General features: G+C 43.9%; 1 protein-coding gene across 7 annotated transcripts; it reads right to left on the bottom strand.

Annotated features, from left to right (window-relative positions):
• Positions 1-1,085: 1,085 nt before the first annotated feature.
• On the bottom strand, positions 1,086-27,733 carry IQCE (IQ motif containing E). Of its 7 annotated transcripts, none has more exons than XR_013539085.1 (19): positions 27,547-27,721; positions 25,189-25,236; positions 24,635-24,677; positions 24,013-24,153; positions 22,802-22,942; positions 22,619-22,689; positions 21,762-21,905; positions 20,487-20,537; positions 19,831-19,901; positions 17,949-18,021; positions 16,674-16,723; positions 13,328-13,479; positions 12,935-12,990; positions 12,250-12,452; positions 11,251-11,353; positions 10,507-10,745; positions 8,157-8,284; positions 7,105-7,220; positions 1,086-3,157 (listed from the first exon to the last, which is right to left on the bottom strand). XR_013539085.1 is itself a non-coding variant. In XM_072982761.2 (19 exons), exons 1-19 carry the CDS (start codon positions 27,592-27,594, stop codon positions 2,991-2,993), a joined length of 1,971 nt encoding a protein of 656 aa, XP_072838862.2. In that variant the 5' UTR covers positions 27,595-27,733; the 3' UTR covers positions 1,086-2,990. The 7 variants fall into 7 exon arrangements, 6 of the variants coding, with proteins under 6 accessions (XP_072838862.2, XP_072838863.2, XP_072838864.2 ...); XM_072982761.2 differs by having other exon boundaries at positions 10,507-10,671; positions 27,547-27,733; XM_072982762.2 differs by having other exon boundaries at positions 10,507-10,671; positions 21,792-21,905.
• Between the last annotated feature and the right edge of the window lie 221 nt (positions 27,734-27,954).

The raw sequence follows: 27,954 nt of genomic DNA, 5'->3' as shown, positions 1-27,954 counted from the left end.
TCACAGGCCCTCTGAGTTATCTATCAGAATATGAGAGATGTTTCACTGTCATCTTGCTGAGATAGTTCCTGAGCCTTGATCACAACTTTTAACCCTCCCATTCCCCCTCCTTCAATTGGCAGCAAATAATAGCTTCTGGGTGTCAATATTGCCCCTAGTTTATCCATACTACCCAATTGCAGACAGCCTTTTTAAAGAAACATACAACTTCAGGAAACACACACACACATTAGGACCACCTTTTGTCCCCTGACAATGATGGTCACATGGGTGGAAGAGCAGCCGGAGTTAATTTACCCAGTGGCGCAGACCTCCCTCTTCTGGCCCTGAACAGCTCCCGGCAGCCGCCTCTGGAAACAGGACAGATAGCATTTCCAGTGATGGGATTAAGAAAAGTCATCTGCTCTGTACTGTAGCCATCCTTTTTGGCTGCAAGTCCTGGCATGAATGACAATAAGTGTCAGATAAAGAGCAGACTCCATCCCGGACTTAGAAAGCATTCCGCGTCAGTGGGGGAACCAGACCAGCTTCTTTGTTGAGAAATGTCTTTGGCGAAAGGAGAGAACCTCAGTGGGGGAACAACAACATGCCGTATCTTGCAAGGAACAGAAGAGCTTCATGATGATCAGAGATCCAGATAACTACTGGATTCTTTTCACCTCCCCTTTCTCAGCAGTGTTGCACATTTTAAGTAAATGCCAGTACGTCTCCTTCTTTAATTCTGCAGTATCGATTATTTCACAAAGGCCGGGCAGCACCACTCGGTGAAGCAGACACATCTTTCCCGTTTGGTTTGCTAATCAGTTTAGTAGTCACTAAACAGTCAGTATTGCATCCAAAGGGCTTAACGCATGCACAGCTCAGAAGCTGCCTCTCTGTATTACAACTCCCAGAATCCCCTAGCCAATAATGGTCACTGGTCATGCTGCTTGGAAATTCTGAGGACTGTAATCCAAACAGACAAACACCTCTTTGCAGAAATGCTCGCCGAGAAAAATGTAATTACTGAAGACTGGTTTTGCACCCGCACCTCCTGCCTACAAACACCACAGTACACAATTCATGCCATTAAAGAACACCACAAATGACTGGAGAAACATTTTTATTGCAAACACAACTAGTAGAAAGTAGAAAAGAATGTGATTGTCTCTCAGTTCTAAAAGAAGTCAGATGTGTACTCGGGAGATGTTCCTGTTATTTAGACCTCAGAAGACCTTGCGGGCTTCATTATCTTATGCCTCTGTTCCCAAAATAACGTCCCTGCTAGTTCATTCTAAGAAACAATGTACACTAGAGGAAGCCAATGGGTGGCCAGTGTCAAATGTGCCTCGTATTACAAACTACCAAGGCATATGAAATCCATCCCGCCCCTCCACTTTCATTTCGAATGAACACATATGTTCTGTATGTTCTTCTATTGTGATATCGTTCTAGTTCTGGAAAAGGGGAACCGCCATTTCAAAATTAGCCCCTGAAGAGATCTTTCACAAAGATTTCTTTTGGCCCTGAGATTTTAGCAATGTCATGTAGTAGAGTCATCACTCCATGAAATGTATTTCTGCCCTCCCTTGCTCAAGACACAGGATGCAAAATCAGCGCAACCTGTTAAACTATGCTGGTGAGGAGGCCAGTTGTCATTTAAAGTGGTTCCATGCAAAATCTCATGCCAATCAGGCAGCGCTTGGCTTGGCCTTTATAACAGGAACCATTGCGTATCGCCCTCGGCATCTCTGGAGCTTGCTTGCAGAGCAGGAGGGTTGGACGCATGGCAGAGTGGCATGGATGTCCGAGGCATAGGACAGGCACTGGTGAAGAAGAGTAATGACTCCATCTTCATCATTAGTGAGGGGTGTCGACTGCTGTAGCTCCTTAATCAATCAGTCAATCAATCAATCAGAATGATCATCAGGTCATTAAAAAAAAATGACAGGCAGGAGAAGAATGCCTCCTCTATGGAAAAGCCATCATCTGGATTCATAACAATGGGAAAGCAGGCAGCTGGCATGCCAAAAACCCACACTCAGTTCTTGGTGCCTCCGTTGGAAAAGATCAGTTTGAAGAGAATGGGAATGACCCGCCTCTGTCTTGGATCCTCAAGAGCTGCTGCTGGTCCAAACACAAGATACTGGGTGATCTAGACAGATACTTCTGTCTACGGCCAACTCTTGCTTTCTTCCAGTGATCTCACAAAGACAACAGTGGAAAGAAAATGTCTGAAGTTCACGTGACTATTACCCCAGTTAAAATGAATGTGACCAGGCCCCACCCCCACCCCGTCTTCCTAGGCCATGTTAATGCACCACAGATTTGGAGACAAATTTGCCAGTGTGGGAGGGATGGCTGGATGTTAAGAGTCAGAAGACATAGAAGTTAGGAGGCTTGTTGTGTTGATTTTATATTATTCAGCAAAATCAATCAGCCAAATGTTAGCTCCTGATTTCATTTATCTTCTAACAATTCAAGCCAATTGTCTCTCCCTTCCTGTAGAAACCTTCTTTTAGCTGACGGAATAAGCACGAAACTTGAACTGTAGAATTAAAAAGAAGAGATTCCACAGAGAAGGTGACTTTCCCTGCCGCATCCAACCGATTAGAAAACTTCAAAGATATTAAGGCTACCAGTGAGAATGGCTGTATATTTCATGCAGTATCGTGTCTGGATTACGGGGTTCCCAGCAGCACACAGTTAGCCACTGAGGTCCCAAGATACTGGAAGAGGAAGCCTTGGTTCTAATTCATGCCGGCACTTCTTAGGCTCGAACCCTGTGACAAGAATTCCACAACCTGCTGTGAACTTTACAGGCGTTGCATGCAAAAGGTGAAGAAATAGATCTACAGTGGATTGGCCCTCTAGTTCTCTTCAGAAACACTTAGGAAATGCGGCTGTCATCATCTTCAGCTCTCACCTTTCCGGAGAACTCATCTCTACCTCATCACAGATTGGACAGGCTCACCCTGCTGAGGAAGTGCAAAACACCTTTCCTTCTCCGGCTAGAAGTGCACAAGAGAACGTAATGCAGAGTCGCTGAACTCAAGAGACAACGTTTTCTTCGCTGGTGATGGAGAAATTGTGATGATCTCATCCGAGTCGTCCGAGAGAATCTCCTCCGTGGGCGGCGGCAGAGACGAGGGCTGCAGCTCAGCCTGGGCGGACGCGGCTAGGAGGAGAACAAAGAAAAACAGAGGTCAGAAAAAAATGGACAGAGACACAAATGCTTCTCAGAAGAATTACGTGCTTTAGGCCACAAGGTTTCCAGAATAGCCCCCCGCCCCCAGTGATCTGTATTTCGGATTGCCGGCTTCGCTCTTAGGCCAACTGGGCACCCCTCTTGTTCTGTGCGCATGAGAGGTGCGCCTTAATCCTGCTCCCGCGAGTCCTGCTAGATTGGTTTTAATACACTTCGGCTTCTCTGGTCGTGATCCCTGCCAGAAGACGTGTCTGTCACCGAAGCAGTCCGTCACCATGCAAAGCCACATGGATGGCCACACCTCGGAATCAAATGGGGAAACAATGAAAGCACTCAACCCTGTCGTCCAGCCTGAGTGGAAGACTCGTACGGCATCCTTCACAACGAAGCCCAGAATTGGGAAAACCCACCACTGTGAGTCCCAGTGAGACCACCAGAACCAAAGGGAGACTGGTTTCGTTTCAGAGCATACAAGGGGGCTCTTGATTCCTTCCTTCCTTTCTGACATAGTCAGCATGCCCTGCCTTTTTCTCCTCTTGCATATTTGTCCTTTTATTTGGGTGTTATATGGGGGAGGGATGACCCTCCATTGGTAGGTGAAGGAAGTGGCTTGTCTCTCTCTTCTCTTTTCTTTAATTTGCACAGACTGATTGGAGACCAAACAATGGTCCAGAGAGAAAAAGACTAAAATATCATTGACTGTTAATGAGTTGGACAGCCTGGTCCAAATTTTCTGGTTTTTGAATCTGCTGACCCACGAGGATCCCAAACTCTACAATGGGATCCGAGAAGGGCAGTTAGGGATCCTTTGCAAGGTTGCAAAACACACTGCGAGGCCGCTTTTAGGTTATATACGGCTTTGGAGCAAAATGCCGCCTACCTGGAAAACTCCGTAATGTTCAAATTCATCACAAAACGCACAACACATCAAGAATGTAGATCAGTTTTTTCAAGAATCCTGGACAACATTTTGCTGCCTCATACAGGTGGAAGAATGACCTGGCCAGCCTTTGCTTGTGCCCCCTTTCAAGCGTATAAATTCACTTTAAAAAAAATATATGATGCAACTGTGATGACTTCAGTGTCACACCTGCATCTGTTGCTAATGAATCACTTGGGAGAGAAAAAAAGGCTTGTTCCCGCGTGGAGAAAAGAGACCAATTTTGAATGGGATGATTTATGAACTAATTGAGCTAAAGAGAGCAGCAAACAAAGGGTGGTCCCCAGGGTTGAGTGAATAATTAAGAGGTCTTGTTCTCAAAACAAATTGCTTAGATCTGCAAAGGTTATGCCCTGTCTCTGCCCATAGCGACTGCCTATTATTAGCCTGATCACTTTGCTTTATTCTTTCTTATCTTGCAACCCTCTACCCGACTTTCCATCCTCTGAAACTTTGTTTCCAACTTTTTTCGTGACAAGAAACTTCCTGATTATGCTTTGATGAAAACCAGCACAACAGAATTCAACCCCCTGAGATATAGTTATATCATGTTTCAACTATAGGTTATCATAATCCTGATTTTTACAATAGAACTTTATTATTCACTTAGCATGATTTGATTTTTATATATATATATATATATATATATTAACTGAAGTTACATCAGGAAACAGTTGGGAAGGGGCAGCCGTCTTAGATCTGAATGGGCTGAAAGGAACCTCATATGTGAAGTGGGACCTGAATCCACATTTCCTCTCTCCAAGCTCAGTCCTCATGATTCGACCATGAGCAGTTTTTGCAGCCAGAGGATCTGCCTTTTAAAGATCTAGCTTAGAAATATCTCTTTATAAACATGCAACAATAAGCTTTCTGTCCGAATACTACTTGAGGCCGCTGGAGTAACTAACTTAAAGCCTCATACCTGAAAAAGAAATAAAAACAGAAGGCGACAAATAAGATCAGCTCAGATTCAAAGAGATGCTCCTGTATACAACTGGAGGTTTAACTACGTTAAATGTCTTCAGGCCGCCCTAACAACTATAATTGGCTGAAAGGAGACTCCTCTTCTCTCTCCCTTCTCCTTGGCCAAGGTTTGCTCCCACCATCACCCGGCCCAGGTAGGCTTCAGTAGACAGTCAGGTTGAGATGCTCCATCCCCCACCCTGCCCACAATATCACCAAAAGCAATAGCTATTGCACAGCCCATAACATGCCCTTAGTGAAAAAACACACAAAATGTATTATTCAGCTGTATTGTGACAAAATCCAGAGAAGCAGCCATGGTCAATTTTTTCCCCATTTCAATCACTATATGATTTCATTGTACCTCTGCGTGTGGATTAAGGAGCGCATGAGCAAACAGCATTCCCTTTTATCCAGGATTTATTTTTCATCCAAGGCAGGTTATTGGGATTATAGACACACAAGTATTTACTATGTCAATAGCCAATTCAAATTTTGTGAAACTGTTTGCACCCATTGACATCTTCCCACGAATGAGGACAAAGAAAGCCAGGGGAATATTACAACATTCTGCTTTTAAAACTGCATCATTTGGAGGAAGTGAAGGGAAGCCAAATATAATTTAATCACCATAAAATTACACATTGGGTGGATCTTACCATTTCTTACCAGCAAATATCAGATATATATATATGACATTTACCACCTGCATGGTAAAGATTACTAGTAGATGCTGACATTCGTAGTGTGTTTAAACTTATTCATACACACAGACGTTTCCTCAAACTACATGCTAATGTGCTCCCTCACTCCTTTGTGGTTTCATCAAACTGTAGTGTGGCATAACATGATCAACAATGGCTGGACTGTTGGTGATTGCATAAGCTTTGCAGAACTTGTTGCAGATAATTGCTACTAATCAACAAGCTGTCTGGGTATGCCTCTGTTATGTAGCTGGGCAGGTGGACCAGGCGCAGGACCAAAAAGTGCCATGAACCTCACCGATTAGCCACAGCAAGCTACGCAGACAAAGATAGAACTCTGGCCTATTGTTTGATAAAACTACATAGTAACACAGAAAACCAAAGGACAGCGCTCAGTCCTAATTGCCGAAATGAACCCAGGGTTTTTCCTGGGTTTAGAACAACAGGCAAGCTGACATGAAGTAGGAAAGGAACGTCACCATAAATGAGTGTTATTGGAAAAAAGACATCCATTCATATATTTTCAATTCAACCAGTTCAGATAATAAAGAGCAACAACCCAATAGACGATTCATCTTTTCCTCCCTCCTCTCTCTCCATGGCTTGACTCTTTGCTTTGAATTGCATTCTGGCCCACTGGATTCTTCTAGAACAGTTAAGCGTTTAAATAATGATAGTTATTAACCTTCACAACAACCCTGTGAAGTAAACAGTAATTGATACCTACTCTGTGGCCTATGTGCAAAAAAATCAATGTGATGGAGTGGCTGTCAACAAATAACAATTGGAAAATCAATGAAGCAGCTGCTGCACTGGAAGACTGAAGGCTGAGCGCTGATTTAGCCATAGATTTGCTCTGATCTCCTTTGAGACAGAATCTGTCCTGCACTCTCAATCTGAGGTCCATAAGAAGATTGGGGAGGGAACACAAATAACATGCAGAAAAGTTGTGCTAATTTGAAGGAAAAAAAAGGTAAACTGGTCCACCAGAAGTAATAACACAGGTGGATACCCCACAAACTTGGACATTCTGACCAAAATTTGGCAGGTGGACATCCTGGCCTATACCCTGTTTATCTTTTCCTGATTTTGGCTCAACAGCACGGTGTCTGTTCGTTTTTGGGATGTACAGGAAATAAACACGATTGTTTTTTTTTAATTTAGGCCTGTGAATGCTTCAAAAGATGACTGCCAGCACCTGCCTGAGCTCTCTGAACAAGGGTGGACGCTTAAGTAGAAACAAACAAATACAAAATGATAATGGGCGAATCTGTGACGAGTCAATACAGTGGAGGTAAAAATAGGCTTACTGGGTCCTGAAGTAAAGACCAAAGGGGAATATTTGAAGGTGGACCAGACTCCCTTTTCCTCTCCCCTGGACGTAGCTGGGCTTGTTCTCTCGTTCCCGGGTCTAGAGGTCAGAGACCTGCAAAATAAATGGAGAATTGACACGAGTCCTAAAACAGTCCCTCAGCAGGAACTGAAGTTGAGAGTCAGAGAAATTCAGCCATGAGAGAGAGAGAGAGAGAGAGAGAGAGGCATGAATTCTCAGATCTGAGGCTTTAAATCAAGACAGGGGAGGGCGGGTTACATCCATCATTTTGTTTAATTTCCACCTGGGGAAGCATCTAATGGGATTTAAAGGCACTGTCAACAGTGGAGCAATATGCAAGGGAAAGGGCATGGATTTTCTGCCCCACAGGAACAGAGGAAGTCTGAGAAACTGGAGTCATGGTGCACCTTGCTAGGGCAGAGATTTCAGACTTGGAAAAGATCATCCAGGAAAAAAGGCACAGTTTTGCCATGGTTTAAAAGGTGTGTACATTGCAGGCGAGCCCTTGGCTGGCAAACATGGGAAGAAGTCACCAGAATGGAACACAAGCCTTGTGAAATCAGAATGGGCCACCTTCTTGGGACACAAGTATGACACAACCTACGTCTCAGGACACTGGGTCCCCCCGCTCCACCAAACACCACTGGAGGCTGCAGCACATTGTAAAGTCTGCTGCCCACTGCCTAGCTGTGGATTGCCTGGGGTCGAACCTGGCATGAGAATATGATGAGAAGGCTACAGCTCCTTCCAGAATAATTCTGTTCAAAGTTTTGTACACCAGTTGAGTAATCTGTGAGCAGGAAAGGATAAACAAGAAGACAGATGCTGAAGTAGTATGGAACTCCTTGTCTCTACAGATAGGGTTGGTTCTCTTAATCTAATTGCCTTCAGGTTACAATGTGGTTCTTGATCGAGTCAAGAGGTCTCTAGCTCCCTCTCCAGTTTGATACTCAAGGTCGAACTTTACAACACTCTGCTTTTGAAACAGTGAAACCTGAGTCTTAGGAAAACAAATGACTCTCAGCTTACCTTTCCTCCATGTGGGTACGCGTTAGGTGAGCCCGGAAAACAGACTGGATCAGCCTTACAGCCTCCTCTTCCGCTAGGCTCTCAGCAGCTCTTTGTGAAAGGTGGGGCCCACAAGATAAATCAGGATACTGGGAGAGTAATCAACACAACTAGACGGTCAGTCTCCCTTTGGCTACCAAATGGATTCTGGTGTTCTTTATCCATCAACCAAGACTTCTTTATCAGCAGCAAGAAACAACTGCTTCCTTTTGAACACATGGCCCTTTCAGGATGTTACTCGTTCCAGTGACTGTCAAGGCAAAGATGACTGGGCTTTGTAAACTTGCTGAAGTTTCTTAAAAAGTCCTCATCATTATGTGTAGAGGTCTGAAATGTGACTCTTTTTTTTTTAGACTACAAGGTCAAGGACCTCTCGTCAACACAACCTCCAAATAGGTGGACACAAGATAAATACAAACTCATTAAACTCTCAAGACAAGAGAGACCTCTGGGTTGAAAAGGAGCAAAAGGAGTCTGGAAACATGGCTTGCTTAGACTATGATTGGCAGCTACCTTGTGCCTAGCACTAGGTGAAGTTGAAGAATTTAAACCTTGCAAGTTGCTTGATAATAATTTCTATTGAACTAAACGTGCCCCGAAAGCTGCCTGGAGCACAATTCTCACACCCCCTACACAAAGAAAGGGGGGGGGAGAAAGAAATTAAATAAACACCTGTTGTATCTTGAAAGAGGACAGCTACAAATTAATGCACAGTCCAGAGAAGAAAAGGCATTCCAGTAAAGGACTGTCCTTCCTCTCCTGTAAATGTTTACTAGTCAAAAATCATACTGAACTGCTGATCTGTCATTCAAAAGACAGCCCTAGCAACAAATGATAAGGGAAACCTACCAGTGTGCAAACACTAACAAAAAAAATTAATTTGGGAATTTACACATGATGAAGCCAGTGGAATGCAATTAAATCTTAGCAGAGATCACTGTATTGGCAAAGCGATAGCCGTGTTTCAGATCTCGGGTGCCAGCTGATGGCATCACTGCAGTTGCGTGATTTGTCTATAAGACTGTCTTATTGGCAGTCTCTGTTTCTTAGTGCAGGGTACTGGAACGGCACGGATGCCTAGCAGGCTTGGAACAGAAGCTGTATAGGCCGTCCATTAGTTGTATGCTGCAAACCTTAAATAAATCCATTTGAATAGCTGATTTTTGTAAAAATCAGTTGAGACACACTTTGATTAATTCTCTGACATAGAGACTGAATTTTTATATATCTGTGCATGTGCATACACTTTAGATATAGAGAGCTTACAATTTATTTATTGGCTAATTTAAATTAATTATCTTTTTCCTGCACTCCAGGGCTCCCAAACCAATGTGCAGTAGACAGATTAAAGTCATTACAATAGAAGGAAAAATATCATTTTAAGGCAGATTTAAAACATGCCCTAAAACTCAATTTTCTAAAACAATCCTACAGATCCAAAATCTTTTGGAGACATTCCATTTTGGCTGGCCATCTGACGTTGCAATGGGCACGAAGCCAGCCCTGACATCTCTTTGAGAGAGTGCCATAATCAAAAGGCTGCTACAGAAAAAATTCCTGTCTCTTTAAACTCACCAAACAAACCCCTTCCAGGTTTAGGACGTGAAAACAAAGTCCATCTGAAGGATCTTAAAACCTGGGTGGGCGGGCAGGCACTGGAGTCTTTTAAGCGCCAGATGGTTGAGGACACCAGGACATCCTAAGGTGTCATCGAAGCCCACAGGATGGACTCCTCCTTTGAGATGAGGCAGGTGAGGCCTTTCCGCACACCCTTCCCACCATGGAGGCCTCTTTGGCAAATACACAGGAAATGGCCTTCTTTGCAACAGTACCCAGTCCTGGCAGGCCTGCCTCAGGATGTCTTTCCAGTTCTCCTTGGTAAAGTCTCTCTGCCCCCTCCTTAACACATTTCTATTTAGCCAAGCATTTGATTTACCTCCTTAATTTGCACTGCTTTTTAAAAAATGTTGAAGAATTCATATTCTTCAACAGCATTTGGACATTCAGTTATGAACAAAGAAAGACATCCAGTTTGATGTGAATGCACTGGTTTGTCCAGCCCTGTTTTATCTATTCAGACTCGCTGTGGCTCTCCAGAGTCCTGGGGAAGGCTGCCTCCCACTTCTCCTAGCGGAAAGCCTTTCCCTGAGTAGGGATGTCACCCTGCGGGAGCCCTTTCATGTGCTAAAGCCGGCCTCCTCCATTTCCAGTATCCCTGGGCCTCTTGCACTCCTGGGGCTATGTAAGTGGAAAGCTGTAGGATTTAAACCAGCCTGTGTGTCCCCCTGGGTGGTTCAAAAAAGCCTCTCACCTTGGTTTTACGGGCCTTCCACCATCTCTGGATGACGTGAGCAGCTCGCTCCTTTTCGGGACGCCCAGGAGAGGAAGGCGGTGGAGACACGGAATCTGAACCTCTTGGGGGTCGCATGAGAGTTGGACTGGACAGTCGGCAAGGGCATGGGACTCCCTGCTGGCCCTTAAAGGAAGATTGGGGTTTGGGGGCGGAGAGGAATAGGAAAAGATGAGCAGCGGCAAGCGGGGGAAAGTGACCTGGAAGGGAGAATGAAATACCCATTTTGAGCCGTGACCTCGCGCTAGCAGACAAGGCAGAGGGAGAGAACGAGAGGACAAGAGCGAGCATTGGGCGCAGCCTGCGAACACTGTGGAGCTTTGTGCCCTTAACGAATTGGTAACAGCCCTCCCAAAGCCAAGCCCGTGGGAATGACGAGGCCGTTGATTCCCCTAAGCTATGCGTTCCGACCCCATCCAGCCTTAATAGATCTCTCTCGTCCAGCCGACTATTATGAGACTACTGAAAGGACTATTGAAGGAACTCCAATTCTTTCTCACACAGACCATGCACGCAAAAATTCACAACTTGGCTGGAAGAAAACCTTAGAAGGGAAGCCGTCCAAGAAACTAGGAAAATCCGCAGCCCGACAACGTACAGGCGCAAAGCAGCCTACATGGGGCTCTTCAACACAGCCAAGGGTTAGTCAGTATTCCACGTCCTGCAGTAGCAAATATATCAAAATGTGGTGTGTGTTTTTTTCACCTGGTCTGGAGGTTCTATGGCATGAGTCCTTACAGATCTACAATCTACACCTTGGTTTTGCTCCAATTCTCTCCTCCTCTCTGTCAGCTTCTGGATTGTTTCCCTGCAGAAGCAAAAAAACAAAACACAGAAAAAATAACTTTTCACACAGAACATCCTGCTTCATGGAATCATGCAGCCTGCAGAGATGCACAGTGTTGGTTCTACAATACAATTAGATATTTAATGGAATTCATACAGTACCAACTGCTTAGCAAGGCTAGGCAAGAAGCCATATACAGCCAGAGAACCGAACCCCGAGATGTTTTGTAACATCATAGCAGGATTCAGACCTGGACACAACATTTGTAGTGTAAGGAAATTTTTGCGACATCCTGCTGCATATCTGTTGGGTCATCGATGTGTGAAGGAAAGAAGCCTGCTCTCCTCATTCTACTTCCAAAATGAGCCATCTCCACCATTTAGCCCTAAGCCTTTAAGTCCATAGCAGAACATGTAAAATTTTAAAAAAAACACAGTGCAGTAGTTCAATAGACAATTACAGTTTGTAAGGATTTCTGCTTTTCTGTGTGTGGTCCCAGTATTTCCAGGCCAGAGTTGTGTTTGGGGTGAAGACAAAATCTCTTAGACAACGGTTGCCAAACCTCTTAGCGAGTCTGAAAAACAATCCTACAGATCCTAACATTCCACCGGCCTGGTGAGATCATGAAGCAGGAGAAGTCCTTATCTTGCAACAGATATGAGATGAGTTCAGATGTTTAACAAAGTCTGGTTTTTGTGTATATTTGCTGTGTGCAAAGAAGGATCTGTAAGGAGTGGATTTGGGGAGGGGCTGTTTCTGCTTTAAGGAGCAAAAGCAACTACAAAAAATAAAAATAAAATTAAGAAGGCTATTTTTGCCTAGAGAAGGTTTTCAGGAGATTTCTTTCCCCCTGTCCTTGATGACTGCAAGGAGAGAGCATGATGGCTACTATGTCAGACTAAACCCAGGGACTTAACTCTTTAAGAGCCAGCTGATCCTGAAGGGCAGCCCTCTGGCTTTTGAGCTTCTTCACTACTCTGAGGAGATGTTCACATTCTTCCGGGACATCTGACTCCTTAGCCACTGACGGATCTGGCTGTGCAGAAGTCGATGCAGCAAGCAATGGTGATGTGCTGGTTTTTGAAAGCTGCCGCCTCTCATTCTGCATCGCATCTATTTTCTGGAAATTGAAAGGGGAAAAAAAGACAGAGGGCAAAAAAGAGGGGAACAATTGATAATCTTTTCACGCCCACTCCACCACTCCACAGGATTTCTGATCAGCAAGCAAGAAAAACCTTTTCTACCTGGAAAAAAAAATCACACATGGCCACTAGCCAGAAAGCCAAAGACGACTACTAGTTGGTTTGAGCAGCTTCTATGACTGTGAACTATTGCCGTTTAGAACCTAGGTTCCTCCTTAAAAAAACACACAACCAACCAAAAACCACACCAAAGCCACCAGAGGTTCATTTCCTAAAAAGGCCTTCTCTTCTTTTGTTTATAATCTGAATGAAAACCAGATCGTAGTTTAACTACAATATCTTGTAAAATAAACAAAGCAAACAAACAAAAGCAAAGCCTCAAATGGCAGAAAAGGCTGCACATGCATTGATATATATATATATGGATCTAAGAGGGTTTTCCCAGTTCCCCGTCACTCACTTTCTCCAGTTTCAAAATCAGCTGGACCAGCCTTGGCCTGCTCCATTCAGCGTAATCTGAGGGAAGAGAACAACATTTCCAAACTGGAGGTTAGACTGGGAGAGAAGCAGATGAGCTTGAAAAGAAAGGCCTCAATTGATCTTGTGATCTGTGTGTAAAAAGTTGGAATGAGAGATTATGCAAAGTCATTTTGAGACCCATCTGAGTAGCGGCCTACTGGCAATTATTAATCTGTAAAGTAGCCTTCATGCACAGTGCTTTCACATCAACTTAAAATAGGTAATTATCGTCCTGAGTTATAAAGTTGGCCACTGAATTAGGATCATCGTTTTGCAACCCACTGCCTTTCTAACTCAGCAAACTCGCAACTCTCAGTATTCCAAAATAACTTACTTTTTGCTTTACTGGGGGCAGGGGAGCTACTCAGCATGTGGTCCAGATCTGCTTTCAGTTTCCAGTTCTCCTCGTGTAATGCTTTGACACTCTTGGATAACTGCAGCACAGCAGCGTTGAACGCCTTCTGCTGCGACTTCTCTGAAGAAGACCTGTACGGAGAAATGAGGGGTGCACAGCTACGACAAAGATGGAATACGTAGTGCAAAATCAAGGTCTGGAACACAGTATATGCACAAGCACAATTGCTAACAAGTCTTTATATGGTCAACTCTACGTGGAGAAGAATTGAGATCCAGTGTGGTGCAGCAAAGAAGAGTACTGGACTTTGAACTCAGTCATCAGTTTTGTAGAAAATAATAAAAGGACAATACAACACATCATCTTGTTGTATGCCCCAACCTCCGTATATTAGGCTATAGGCGTGCTTACTAATACCAGAAGCTTCTCAAGACTGGATACAAGACAAGAGCTAATGCTACAAGCAGGCTGCATGGATTCAGGGAAGTGCAGAACAAAGTATCAACCAGGAACAGACGGTTCTCTTACTTAGAATTCCTACAACACAAAGTCTGGGGCTTCTCTGCCTGATTCTAGAGAGGTTTCCCAGGAGGCAGACTGAAGGAACACTTGATGCTTTCATTGAGAGGGAACCATTGCCTATGCCACAAGAGAGGAGTACTTGGGAGATGCCAGAGCCATTCACCTTGAACTCTCCTCCTCCAATTGAAAAGTCACAGAGAAGCAATTTTCTACTTATATGATCGATTTTTAAAAAAAATTCCAACGGATCCCTCTCTTATGCAGAATAGATTCTGTGCACATCAAGATCCAACCATCCACTTCGGAATCCAACCCGGCTGGAATGGAGACTTCCTTCCCCTCCCCAACCTCCTGCTGCCCTCTGTGGCTAAAACGGAAAAAAACAAACAAACAAACAAAAAAACACAACTCCAGTGAATTTTCCAGCCCTCCACATCAAGGGTTTTAGGGTGTATCAGAGGTTGCTGGAAGAAGGGAGGCCACCGATTCTGTCAGATACCCAGTCTTGCTTTCCCACCTCTTTGCCTTATGAGTCATGCACATGAGCAGCACTGAAGAAACACAATGAGGTTAACCTTACTCTACTTTCCCCCTAAAGCTACCTTGAGCTCCACCATCCTCCAGTCTTCCTCTGACTGCACATACCAATCTCTCTCTCTCTCTCTTCTTCCTTCAGATCTTCCATCACTTTCTTCCTCCTCTGAATCTTTCACCTGACATCAAAAGTATCTGGGCAATTTTTAGAGTTAAGAATCTTCTTCTTAAGAATAGCAGGCCCCACTACAATTAATCCCCATTTGGACTCCCAAAATACTAGATGAACAAACACATACCTATTGGCTAAGTGTTGACTTAAAAAAAGAAGAAGGAGAAAAAGCTATGTATTTATCCCACTTTCAAACCATCTTGATCTCTCTTGATAACATCCAGTAATGAGACAGTCATCAACGTTCTAGTGGAGTGCATTAAGGAGCTCATAGCTTACAGTCTTCCATAAGACTTCTCTGCTTGCCTTATTCAGTCAAATTTGAAATACAGAAGCCATGGAAGGGGTTCCAACCACGGAAGGAGTTCTGCCTCAGCTCACAGCTTGGCAACATGTGTCCGTGTTGCGCTGGGACCCACTTCGAGATACAGCACAAGCATTTAAGTTGAGACAAGGAACCAAGTATAGCGAGAAATTAGATTGATATGGTTTGTATAAAGCTGCTAAGCTGATTTAGGTGGCACCCATTGCAGCCCACTAGACTAGCCCAAAGATGTGCCAGAGATGTGATAAATGCTCCTACTTTAGACTGTGTGATGTAACTTTGCATGGCAATCTCAACCTGGGCTTTTGGTCACAAACAAATCAGTGCGGAATTAAAGACATGCACAGAGAGAGCCTTGGGCTATTATTACTGCATGTTCTTTCGGAGGAATTGCATGACACTTTATATCTCCATGTAAGAAGGTGCACCTCCCCCCCTATAGCACAGCTGGGGCATTCTTGTGTTTAGTAGCACAAATTAAAACTATGGCCTGAGTCTTTGCAATGGTCCTCAAATATTTGTCTCTGGAGATATTTGGGATGTCAGCTTCCAAAGTCCTTGGCTGCTGACCATGTTGGCAGGAGCTTCTGGGAATATAGCATCCCAAACATCTGGAAGTCCAAAGGTTGAAAACCACGGCTCTGGAGGTTTTTTAGAAACAGTGAAACGTGTTAATTATTGTCTTATTGTTTAACTCTCCCAGTGGAAACGGACTTTAAAAGACCCCACACAACAAAAGCCAGGAGTGCTGGTTTCTCTTGTTTCTCAGCCTTGGGGAGACTCAGCGTTTCCTGCATTTTGTCCTTTTATAACCATGAGAAGCATGTGTTTATTTTTACCCCATTAAAAAGAGAGACTCTCAGATGTCTAAGTCCACTAAATAAAATTAAATCTACCAAGCTAATAAGAATGTAAAACACCTAAAGAGCTTTGTTTTGTTGCACCTCCCTTTTTTCTGACTGGCAAAGCCCCTGAGTTCTTTGAAGTATCTAATGATACGGCAGCTAGTATTGACATCTAGAAGAATCCTCCTTTGGTGGTAAGACCAGTTTTTTTTTAAAAAAAATTGCATTGCTTTGATTGCTTTCAAATGTTTTACAGTTTACTTCTGCATTTTCTTATTTTGAAGCAACACATGATTGATAATAATCTAGCAGAGGTGATGGAGTTTTATCAAGATGATTTAGCTAGTCTGAGTTGTTTCCGTGGAAGCTCATTTTTACTTTTTTGGAAATGAGGTGCAATAAAATCAATAGGGCTTATAGGATCAGGGAAGTCACTAACTTCACTTCAACTTATATCATGATCTTAAAGTAAGCCCTATTGATTTCAGTGTACCTCTTTCTACGCAAGGAGGTGTTAAGGCAGCAGACTTGATTACTTGCATTTCAACTGTTTTCATTGCAACCAGGTTTCAGACTAGACACTATACCTTTTAAGAAACTACTGCCTGAAAAGATACAGCTTTCATACAGGTAAAATATACTCTCTACAGTCACACACGGACAGAAAGAAAAAACTGAAACTGATGAAATATTTTACCAATAAACGCTGTCAACCAAAGTGAAACCTTCAAATGGAAATAATGTAGGTTACGACAGGAAATTATTGTGAAATTAACTGAGGCGAGGAAAAGAAACCCAAAACAACATTTTTGTGACGAGATTTCTTTTTAAAAGCTTCCAAAGTTCTCTTATTTCACAGCCATCAATGAAGTTTAGAAATGAGACAGAAAAACACAAATGCATAGAATCACAAAGAAATAAACATACTTTCGTTGCACAGCCTCTGATTTAGCCAGCAGGCTTTGGAGTCGCTGGATCTGAAATAGAGAAATAGCGTTAAGAGAACATTGAAGCAAGGACCACGTGCGCAAGGGTGCAGACTCATAAATTTTACAAAGTAATATCTGAGGGCCGAAAGGGAGTAAGGAAGAATGAGATAGTCAACATTCTGACACCAAAATGGTTGCACCAGGTGATCTCAGACATAATATCCTATGGCATGGTGGTGGTAACCTCACAGATCTGCCATGGTTCTCAGAATAATTCCCTGACATTCTGTGTGACTATAGGGGATCCAGACTAAGTACAGAGGTACAGACGTCTTAATGCTACGGTGCTGCCTTGCGGGCACCCATAAATTTATCAGCCCTAACTCATTAAGGGGAAGGCGCTAGAAAGAAATGCTTTCTCTGTAGTGTTCCATTGCAAAAAATTTAAAACAACAGAATAATTTGTGGCTCCATAAGGATGAACAAGTTTATTTGATATAAGCTTTTGTAGACCACAATCTCCTCCTTCCGTTGCATCTAACGAAAGGGACTGCAATCTATGATGCTAAAAACAAAGTCTGCTTCTTTAGAGTGCCTTTGGACTCATTGTTTTTGGTTCAACAGACCAATTATGTCTGCTCCGTTGGAAACTTCTGCAAAAATGAACAAGGTATCTCACTACCAAATGTGGGCAGAGCAAGCCATCATTCATTGGGAAGAGCCCCACTCCCAACTAGAGTACAGTGGTGCCTCTCTTAATGACAATAATCCATTCCAGGAAAATCGCCGTTAAGCAAAAATATCGTAAAGCAAAAATAAAAACCCCATTGAAACGCACTGAAACCCGTTCAATGCATTCCAATGGGATAAAAACTCATCATCCAGCGAAGATCCTCCATATGGCGGCCATTTTCAATGCCTGTATGGCGAGGAATCCGTCCCTAAACACAGCGGGGAGCCATTTTAATCACCCGGCAGCCATTTTGAAACCGCTGATCAGCTGTTTAAAAAACATCATTTTGCGAAGAATCGGTTCCCGAAGCAGGGAACCGATCATTGCAAAGCGAAATTCCCCCATTTAGACCATCGTTTTGCGACAGGAATTGTGATCACAAAAAGATTGTCGTAAAGCGGATTCGTCGTAATGCGGGGCAATAGTAAAGCGAGGCACCACTGTAGATGTTCCAGTATGGTGGTAGAATCAAAATTAAACCACTCCAGGTCTTTATTTGTTCTTCGGTGTTCAAGAATCAAGTGCTTAATAAAGGTGTACCTCTTCATAGTAGGTCTGCAGAGTAACTCTCATTTCTTCCACACTAGTGTTCTTCTCATCTGCCTGGAGTTTGCTATTTAACAATGCAAAACAAATGGAGAGAAAGGAAAGAGAATGAGCAGAAGATGCCGAAATTAACCACAAACATTTCTTAACAATGAAGGCAACTTATACTCGTCTTCCCCTCCACATTCCTAAGCAAAAATATTGCCAACAGTACAAGAGTTGCTATTATGAGTTGTTCCAAACACATCTCTAGCAAACATGTGGTGGCGAAGCATGGCTTCGCTGACGGGCCTATGATCTCTCCATGTTATTCTCACGGTACTGAACAATACTAATATAGATGGATATTCTTGCTCTTCTCACAACCCTACTTAAAGCAGGAGGATCATCAATGGGAAGGGAGAGTCCTCTCACTTATGAATTGGGCTGCCCTGCATGGAGGCCCTCCAGAAAACCGCTATCTTCTCAATCAATCAATCAATCAATTCGGTAACCTTTATTAGCATAGGAAACTTTAAAAAAAAACTTATACTGGGAAATTAATAGCAAATAGAGATACACATAATGGTAGTTACACGGCTAAAAAAAACAACAACAGCAAAAAACACAATAGGAGATACTTTGGAGTAGTCTAGTTAATTTTTAGAGCCCTGGGTGGAGAGAACCTTTGTAAGAAACTCGGCTACTAAGGCCATTATTTTTTGTGAATAGTCATTAAGGAGGAAACCTGTGAGTAACTGAGGAGGGCCAGAAAAATTTGAAATTATTGAACCTAATAGACAAGCACGCATATCTTTAAACTCAGGGCAGTGACAAAGGATGTGTGTGACTGAATCTGGTTCTAAGCCGCAGAAATTGCAAATTCTTTGTTCGAAAGGTACCCGGGTATATCGTCCTTTGAGCACCTCTGAAGGGAAGATATTCAGTCGGGCTAACATAAAGGCTCTCCTAATAGAGGGGTTCACCAAGGACTGGAAGTAAGAATATCCATAACCAAAGGAGGGAAAAATACCGAAATGAATTGGGGAGCATGTCTGATTCACATTAGAAACTAACTGAAGGTACTCAGACTCCCATAGTCTCTCCTTGATAAGGGAGAGTGCTTGATTAAAATTACTGTTAAATAGAGAGTTTGAGGATAAGCCAATGGTCATGAGTTTGGATTCACATTGTGAAAACCATATGGATTGGTAAGTATCTTTGAGAAGGTGAACAAGGAGAGCATCTGGGTTTATTTTAAAAAAGAGGCGCAGCCAGAATTTGAAAGTAAGAGCCCACGCCGTCGTTGAAGGAAGATGCAGGCCTAGCTCTAGGGCTATAGTAGATAATTTGATTGAATTGGGAATCCCTAGAATCCGTCTATAGAAAGTAGCAGCTAGTAAATCAACTTGATTGTTCATGGCATTGATCCAGATTGGGACTCCATAGAGTAGGCGATTAATCAGTTTAGCCTGAAAAATATGGGTGGCTGCTGGAACAAACTGATTCCCAGAATTATGATGGAATGCTATCTTCTCTTGCACCTCCTCTTTCACCCAACACAATACAATCCTCAATGCATTCAGAAACTGTAAGGACCACCTCTGGATCCATTCTTTCAAATTCCATCAGAGCCTTGCTACCTCAGGACAGGGAGTAGGTGCAGGGTGTGTTGTTGTTAGCGGGGTGCCCACACTGTGAAATTATTTGCCCTGAATATCTGGCTGATTCTCTTCCTCTCTTTGTAACCACCATTTAGTCCTCTACCAAGGTTCATTCCTAGATTTGTGGTTTTGTTTTCAAATATTTTCTACTGGATGTTGATATCCCTTGACCTTGTGTAAGGATGAAAACGAAGTGTAAAAATATCGTAACAAACAGCTACAGTTCAGCATACTTAATTGTGTGGTCTTTCTGCTTGCACTGCTGCTCCAGTCGGAGAACCTTCTGCTTCAGTCCGCTGATCACCTATCAAGGGAAAAGAACACAGGGCCTCTTCTGAAACAGGAGCCATCTATAATAGCATATGTCTGAAAAGATAATTCACCATTTATCCCCTTAACTGGCTAGCCTGTAGCATTCAGTCAAAACCTTCATGTTGTGCATAGGTCTGTGTAGTTTGGCTGTATGGTCAGTCTACAAATCCAGGATGTTCTACCATGCAGGTGGCCAGAGAAACCAGTTTCCTTTCAAGGAACAGTGGCTGCTCTCAGCCTCTAACACTGTTGTCTTTCCACTGCCAGGCAGAGACCCTTTGGTTCGAGAAGGCTTTCATCAGCTGACTGGCTGTTGTGGAAGGGATCTCTAATGGACGGAATCCATTTCTGTACTGATGTGCTTTTAAATGCCTTTGCGCTCTGTTACATTTGAGTACTGTGACTGTTTATGTCTTAGTAATACAATTGTTGCTTCCTATACCTTTTCAAATTAGCCTTGTGGAGAACTGCCTGGAGTCCCAGTTTTGAGAAGAAGATGAAACACAGCTCAGATAAATGAATCCAACAAATAATCAGACAGACAGACTCAGAGAGAGAAATTAAAATGTGCTGTTACCAAGCTGGTGTCATTTTTCTGCTCTGTCCATACCAAGCCAAACTCAGAACCCTGTAAAAAGGAGAAGTGAAACTTTCCCATGATTTATTATTTCTACAGTGCTTCATGAAATCAAGTGCTTTGCTTGTGATAAGAAGAAAGCCTGACTTGGTCAACAGAAAATCAGCACACAAGAACTTTTATTCAGAATATGAACTACACCTTCTCAAAGTTCTTGATGTCCATTATTTTGACAAGACACCCATAAGGTGCAGATCGTTATTTCTCTATCGCCGATGGAGATGTGGGGGTTGGACGATTTGGGGACTTGATGGCAGGGCAACGAAAGGAAGCAGGAAACATTTCAGTCATGCAACCACCAAGCTTCTAGCTCCCAGTGGCACAGTTTTCAGGTTTCGGTTCCTCGGATTCCCCTACCCTTCAATATCACAGGCATATATTTTCTAATCATAAACCGTCCCCATGCTCTGTCCACTTGGCTGTCTGTAGCTAAGTAGGTCTGAGCCTAAATAGGATAGTGTTCAGGAACTATCACATCCCCTACTAAGAAAATATTAACAGGAAAAAGGCAGGAAGCAGATTTTTAAAAAGACAAAACTATGCCTTTGTTGTACATCTTGCTTTTAAAACTAATTGTGTGCTAATTAAGAAAAGAGGGTTTACAACAGTAAAATACATACTTCTGTTTTCTGAAATACAGTGGTGCCTCGCATTACGATGTTAATTTGTTCCAGCGAAATCGCTGTAGAACGAAAACGTCATAAAGCGAAATTTAAAAGCCCATAGAAACGCATTAAAACCTGTTTAATGAGTTCTGATGGGCTGGAAACTCACCGTCCAGCAAAGATCCTCCATAGGGCGGCCATTTTCGCTGTCTGTGCAGTGAGGAATCCATCCCAGAAAACAGGGGGGGGGCATTTTGTTTACCCGGTGGCCATTTTGAAACTGCCGATCAGTTGTTCTAAAATCATCGTTTTGCGAAGAATTGGTTCCTGAAGTAGGGAACCGATCATCGCAAAGTGAAATTCCCCCATAGGAAACATCGTAAAGCGATCACAAAAAGTTCATTGTAGTGCGGTTTCATCGTTAAACGGAGCGATCGTAAAGCAAGGCACCACTGTATAGTAATTAGCTAAATAAGCTCTGGAGTACAGCATGAGAGCTGTCTCTGATCTGGATCAGGAAGACTTAACCACATTCTGTTTAGAAGCCACTATGGAACTGGCTTCCTTCTCCCACTCGGGAAACTTCAGAGCTATGCAAGCAGGCCCACACCTCATGACCAGCGGTGCAAGCGTGGGTTACCCTGGAGGAATCCAGCAACTGTTCTATCTGCTTGTCCTTTCGACTGTTTTCCTCCTCCAGTCGACGGATCTTCGTTTTCATCCGATCTGCTTCACATTTTTGAGCCTGTATGGTCTAAATGTCACATGGGGGGGGGGGGGGGAAGAGGCAGTTGCCATTGAAAACAAATTAAATGATAGAACTATTAATATTATCACATTAATAAAATCAAGAAAGATGGAAACACCTTAAAGATCTAGTGAAGAAATAAATCTTCACATAAGCACTCAGAGTAGGGATGGTTCCCAGTTCTAGGGGATCCCGATGAATCCCAACTCAAGCAAGAAGGAACGCTCTTTGTTTGGCAAAGAAATAAGTGTCTTTGTCTGTCTCGGTAAGTTGGCAAAATTAGAGGGGGGAAAGACAAAAGAGTGAGAAGGAGAGAGGGAGTGAAAAGCCACATATTGTGGCACTTTAAAGACTAAAAGTTGCATTTCCATGTGAAATTTTGTAGATCAAAATCTACTTCTTTAGATGCTACATTAACCAACACAGTAGCAGAATTCTTGAGAATGATGTATGATACCAAATAGCAAAGAGGAAGGGCGGAGAGGAGAGAACGGGGCGCTGTCTATCACAGAGACAGCTCAAAGCCACACCAACTACAGAAGCTTACATTTCTCTCCCTTCGCCCATTTGTGGTTCCTGAGCAAAGCAGACACTCCCCAAATAGTTTCTAACATTTCTCTGCAACTGCCAATGCCAAATTCCATTTTTCAGCCTTTAAAGACAAGTGAGATTTCCCAGAAGCCGCATGCTACATAGTATACAGTTACATCCAGACATACCTTCTTTAGCTCAATGATCTCATCATACATATCCTCCTTTTCCTTGTAGTTTGGAGTTCCAGGGATGTAGCCTAGGGAAAGGAAAGGAAGTTGAAACATTCAAGAACAACAGAACCTTTATCTATACAAAATTTCTATGGGCAACAATTAAGAAAGTTGGTATCTCCATTTTACAGAACTCACCACTTCTGGAGGAGCGAGCGTGTTTGGGTTTCTTCATGCCCAACGCTTCCTTCAGATATTCCGGAGTGTCGCCGGGGAGAGTCACAGAGAAGGTAGGACTCAGGTCAATGTTCGGCTTTGCTGGCCCCAAGTGCCTTGTGTCTAAGGGAAGAGGAAAGAGCCCCTACATCAATTTGGACAGAAGCACAGTTCCACCAGCAAAAGGGAGCACGGTCTCTGTTCCCCTGGCCTTCTGTTCTGAAGCAGGACGTCTTCTCCTCCTCCACTCACAGAGGATACGGTTATCAGAAGCTCCTCTACACCTTTTTCTTTGGAACGAGACTCAGTGATAAGGCACTCATGTCTTGCCTGTGGGCTTCCCACAGACACCTGGGTGGCCACCAGCTTGCTGGATCAGACAGGACTTTGGTATCATCTGCTTGAGCTCCTCTGGCCTATTTAGCCTCATAAATAATGGAATCCGCACACACACATTAATAATAATACTTGCTCTGTTTGTTTAACTATATGCAGCATAGCCAGCAATGCACCAAACTGTCATATGAACACCTTTCTCAGAAACGTCTTTGTATGACCAGAATCCTGTTCAGAAAATCTGTGAGTGAGAGGGAAATCACACAGCATCTCTCCCTTCCTCTGGCAGGCCCTCTGTTGTGTGATCAATCTTGCTACTGGTGCGAGAGCAGCCACATGAAGGAGGACCTCTCAGAGGACAGATAATGCTTGTCTAATTACCCTTCAGCTCCACAACCCCTCAGCACCATTTTGGATGCCTGTCAAACATATTCACAGTCATTACAAATGCTATCATGCACCATGCATTGACAATGCAGGGCCAGATTCTTTACTCAACTTCCCACACATGTTAACTCTTCAACGTAGCACCTCATTTCTGCATGTCAGTCACAGCTGTCCAGACTGTGGCCCTCCATCTGTTGTTGAATTCCAACTTATGTCGGCCCCAGACTTCCATCAGCCAGGCTGATGGTGAGTTGTGACGGGGTAGCAATTCCCCCAACAGCAGAAAGGCTGAACATTATCCACCCTTTGCATAAATGAAGGAAAGAACAACAGGAAAGGGGCTGTTACTCAAATGACTTCCTTTCTGGTAACCGTCACAACATGCACAGAAAAAGCCCTGCTCATAATTCCACACTACAAAGATAATGCCAAAACTTTATAGAAGGGGAAACTGGTTTTCTATGGGGTACCTTGCTTGGGAGAGCCACACCACAGCTGCCTTGATGTCTTGACCAAGGGGATTTCAAAATGTCTCCGCTCTGTGCCCTTAAAGGGTCTCGACAATCCAGGCTTTTTAGAATGGACACTTGTACCAGAGGTGTACGGTGACTCTGTGGTGAGAGAAAGACATTTGTTACTCCAGTTTTTTTTTAAAAAAGCAACAAACACCCCTCTAGCATCCCATTTTGGCAAAGTTGTGAGGCTCTTCGTCTTAGAAGTTGTTACGTGCCTCGGAGAAGGGAGAAAATTGCTAAGAGTCAACCAACAGGGAAGGCAGTAGAGGCTGAAGTCCTTGACCAAGGAGTTAGCCTTAAACTGGGGAGATGGAACTGTACCCATACTGCAAAAGATGCCCATCTCAAAGTTTTCTGAGAAAACGTTGGAGGAAGAATTCCATTCACATCCAAACCTAGAGATGTAAATTTTCCAAAAATTTTCAATTTTCCCTGAAAAAAAAAAACAGGGGGGAAAATAGAAATTTACATCTCTATTCATACCCAGCAACTTCAGACCCTCCTGTCCTTGTGTAGCAACCCATCTCAAATGAAGAAATGCCATCGTTGTTTCAGAGCAAGATTTGGTCATACTTACTCAGTGATTTTGGAGACTTGCGAACAGTTTTCTTTCTCAGTGTCTAAAATTGTAACCAAAAAGTATTGTAATATTTGTATACAAAATTTGCATTCAAGCGTCCTGAAGCTACATAAACAGTAGCCACTTCTCTGAGTGCAAACCAGCAGACTCGTTGTCATTATACTGTAGTTATTAGTTTGCCTGATCTAAGTTAATCACGTTCTAAGACTGCCAAATTGGTACACCTAAAAACTGGAACTTTCAGCGAAAACAAGCCAAAACTCACAAATTTCATTCAATGTATATCGATCTATAAAACTATTCTACAAGGAGGGCTTATGGATTTGTTACTATTAAAATAATGTGCGCTATAGGTACTGTATGAGATAAAGTGGGTGGCCCCAGAATTCTGCAGAACTCGGGAAGTCAGAAAAACGCACACGTTAAATGTTATTTCCTGTTAATGCCATGTGCCTCAAACAGAACTGTTCAAATTAATGATGTCATAGCACAGAGGGGGGGGGTGGACTTGAGTGAGCAAAGGAAATCAGACTGTATACATGTACACTTACAGTTTCTGTGTCGGATTCGTAACTTAACGTGGAAAGACTGTCCTCTACCTGTGAAATAAATACACAGACTATAACATAATCTAAGAGCTGTGGGTAAAAACAGGAGATCGTGGGACTCAGACACATATCATCACAGTTACTCCAGAAAAACATTAAAAAACTAGCCTAATCGTCTTTTTGTGAGGGTATCCAGATCAAGGTGCTATCACAGGGCACCTCAGCTAGAAAACATCCAGGGGCTAGCAGCTGGAAGATTTGTGCAACATGCACAGGTTAGCCGAAGAGACCACTTCTTTACAATGACCAGAGACTAGAAAGTAGCCAAAAGGCAAACCCAATCTGAACTGGCATAACTGATGAGAAGAAGGATTGAAATGTATATTTCATGATGTGTTACTCACTGGGTGAGAATTGTTTTATTCTTCTGACTATGGGAAGAAAGGCTATTCCATAATTTTAATTTCCTTTAAAAACAGTGGCATGTGGATTTTTCATCCATGCACAGTTAAGTCACTACTAATGGAAGGGTCTGCGGTTAGTTTCCACTGCTTTGTATTGCCCCACCCCTGTTCCTTAGGTTATACTCAAATCTCACTTTCCATGAAAAGGCAGAGAGAGAAGGAGGATAGTATTTAAGACCAGCATAGCAAGTAAAGAAGGTAAACTGGCCTTTTCACACCTCACTGCAGGCGAGCGTGTGTCACGTACACCCCGTCCTGGAGTTTTTAATTTCCTGATGTCCCTATTCTCCACAGCATATTGGCAGATTCTTTTTGTTATCCTTCACGCATCTGATCTTGATCTATATCTCCCTATCCAATTTGCCCTGCTGCTTTAGCGATCAGTCCGTGAAACAGGCAAAGTATTTTGAAGGCAAATGGATAAACATCAGCAAAAGCCTGCTGTGTGTACATATGAATTTCTAAGAGCTAGACCCTTCCAGATATACTGCCTCCCATTCCTGGGGAAGAATTAAATGCAAGAGATACAGATCTGAACAGGCAATGACGGAACCATTTCCAGCCCACAATCTCAAATGCGCCGAGGACATTAATCATTGCTATCTGCACGTCACAGAACTCTTAGAACTGTGGCTGCAAACTGATTCAGGCAGTACATGCATCGACTAAAACTTTAGCTGATTAATTGGTACCTGTCAATTTTTACAGAGGTGATCAAATTGTGATCAACAGAGCTATACTGTATGTTAAAAGAGCCCCTGCTTTTTTGCCATGGTGAAGACTAACTTGGTGGCATCGCTTCTCTTCCAAACTTGGACACACTGAAAAATAAACTCTCGGTCTGCTATTTCCATCCCTTCTTGCCTGGATGTAAGCCACACTGAACATATTGAGGCTTAATTGTGATTAAATAAACATAGGAGTGAGTTGTAAATGTCTTTCCCCTCTCTGATAAACCGTTCGTAGCACTTTTCAGGACCTGCGACACAGGCAATTTTATAGGGAAAAGGTAGCGCTGGGATATAGTACTTTTAAAATCCAATGTAACTTAAGACCACCACCCCTTCTTATAAAATGTACAAGTGCTGCACCATTTTGGATCACAATGAAATGATAGTGGAAGGCTTCAGATCTGAAACGTTAAGAGCACAGAAAGAATCTGCTTCATATATGTGGTCTTATAAATCACTGGTTCTTAACCTTGGGTTACTCAGGAGTTTTGGACTGCAACTCCCAAAAGCCTTCACCACCAACTATGCTGGCTGGGGTTTCTGGGAGTTGCAGTTCAAAAACATCCGAGTAACAAAGGTTAAGAACCACTGTTATAAATGAAGAAGTACATTTATGTGTTTTCAGTCTACCAGCCATAAATGCCACTGGGTTAAAATGGAAGGACACACTTTTTTTTGCTCACTATCACTCATCAACCTCTACAGTACCAGCCTGTTCCCCTCCTCCACCACAGCTCAAAAGCCCTACAACCCAATCCTAATACACTTGAAAAGGCAACTTAACCCACTGCAACTCGAGGAAGGAGACAGAAGATCACTAGGGTTTTGTGGGATCATCAGGTGGATAGTCGGGCTTCCTACACCAGGGTGCCCACCGCCCTTTCCCTCCCACTGGGTGTGTGTGTGTGTCACCGTCTTGGCGGGCGGGGGGAGGGAAGGGGAGGCCCAAGGGGCCCTTGCGGGGGAGGGAAGGGTTGCTGAGTCTGGCGGAGGGTTTTCGGGGAAGAGGGAGGGGGGCTCCGAAGGCCCCCCCTCCCCGGGAGACCCTCCTTGGGACCCCCCTCCTCCAAAGGGCCCCGACCCTGGCGCCTGGCCCTACCGGGGAGGCTCAGTGGGGCGGCGGAGGCCCCTCTTTCTCCCTCCCTCCCTCCCTCCCCGGCCCTCACCAGCTCCAGCTCCCGCTCGGGGGCGGCCTCGCTGGGGCCCTGAGACATCGCGGGGGACGCCTTCGGCCCGGGCAGCCCAACCACCAGGCAGGCAGGCAGGCCCCGAGGAGGCCGCGGCTCCCCAGTTCCGGCTTGGCGGGACCATGGCAACCCGCCACGGCAACCGGGGGCGGGAGGGCGGGGCGGGAACAAGACCCGGATGGAGGCGCGAGCGGCCCCGCCCCCCACCCGGGGTTTCCTCAGCCCAGAGCGAGGGGCGCCTCGGGACGAAAGAAACGTTGCCCGGAGTGACGCGGAAGCCCCTCCCCCCCAAGGCGCATGCTCAGAAGCGACTGCCGAATAGCCCCCCCCCCCGCCCTCCATGCCACAAAGGGCGAACCTTGAACTCTCCCGAGACTTTGGCACAGC

This window comes from Pogona vitticeps, chromosome 13, assembly GCF_051106095.1.
Source record: "Pogona vitticeps strain Pit_001003342236 chromosome 13, PviZW2.1, whole genome shotgun sequence".
NCBI lineage: Eukaryota > Metazoa > Chordata > Lepidosauria > Squamata > Agamidae > Pogona > Pogona vitticeps.
Note: the sequence above shows the minus strand (reverse complement) of the source record. Positions and strands in the feature narration are given on the sequence as shown.

Excerpts from the sequence above, each read along its gene's own strand:
- IQCE (XM_072982761.2), bottom strand. The coding sequence starts at position 27,594 with ATGTCTCAGGGCCCCAGCGAGGCCGCCCCCGAGCGGGAGCTGGAGCTG. Across the intron at positions 12,991-13,327 it reads TGCCCCCAGTAAAGCAAAAA|ATTACGCTGAATGGAGCAGG; the intron begins GTAAGTTATTTT and ends CTCTTCCCTCAG. Across the intron at positions 8,285-10,506 it reads GGAAGGCCCGTAAAACCAAG|TATCCTGATTTATCTTGTGG; the intron begins GTGAGAGGCTTT and ends TTACTCTCCCAG.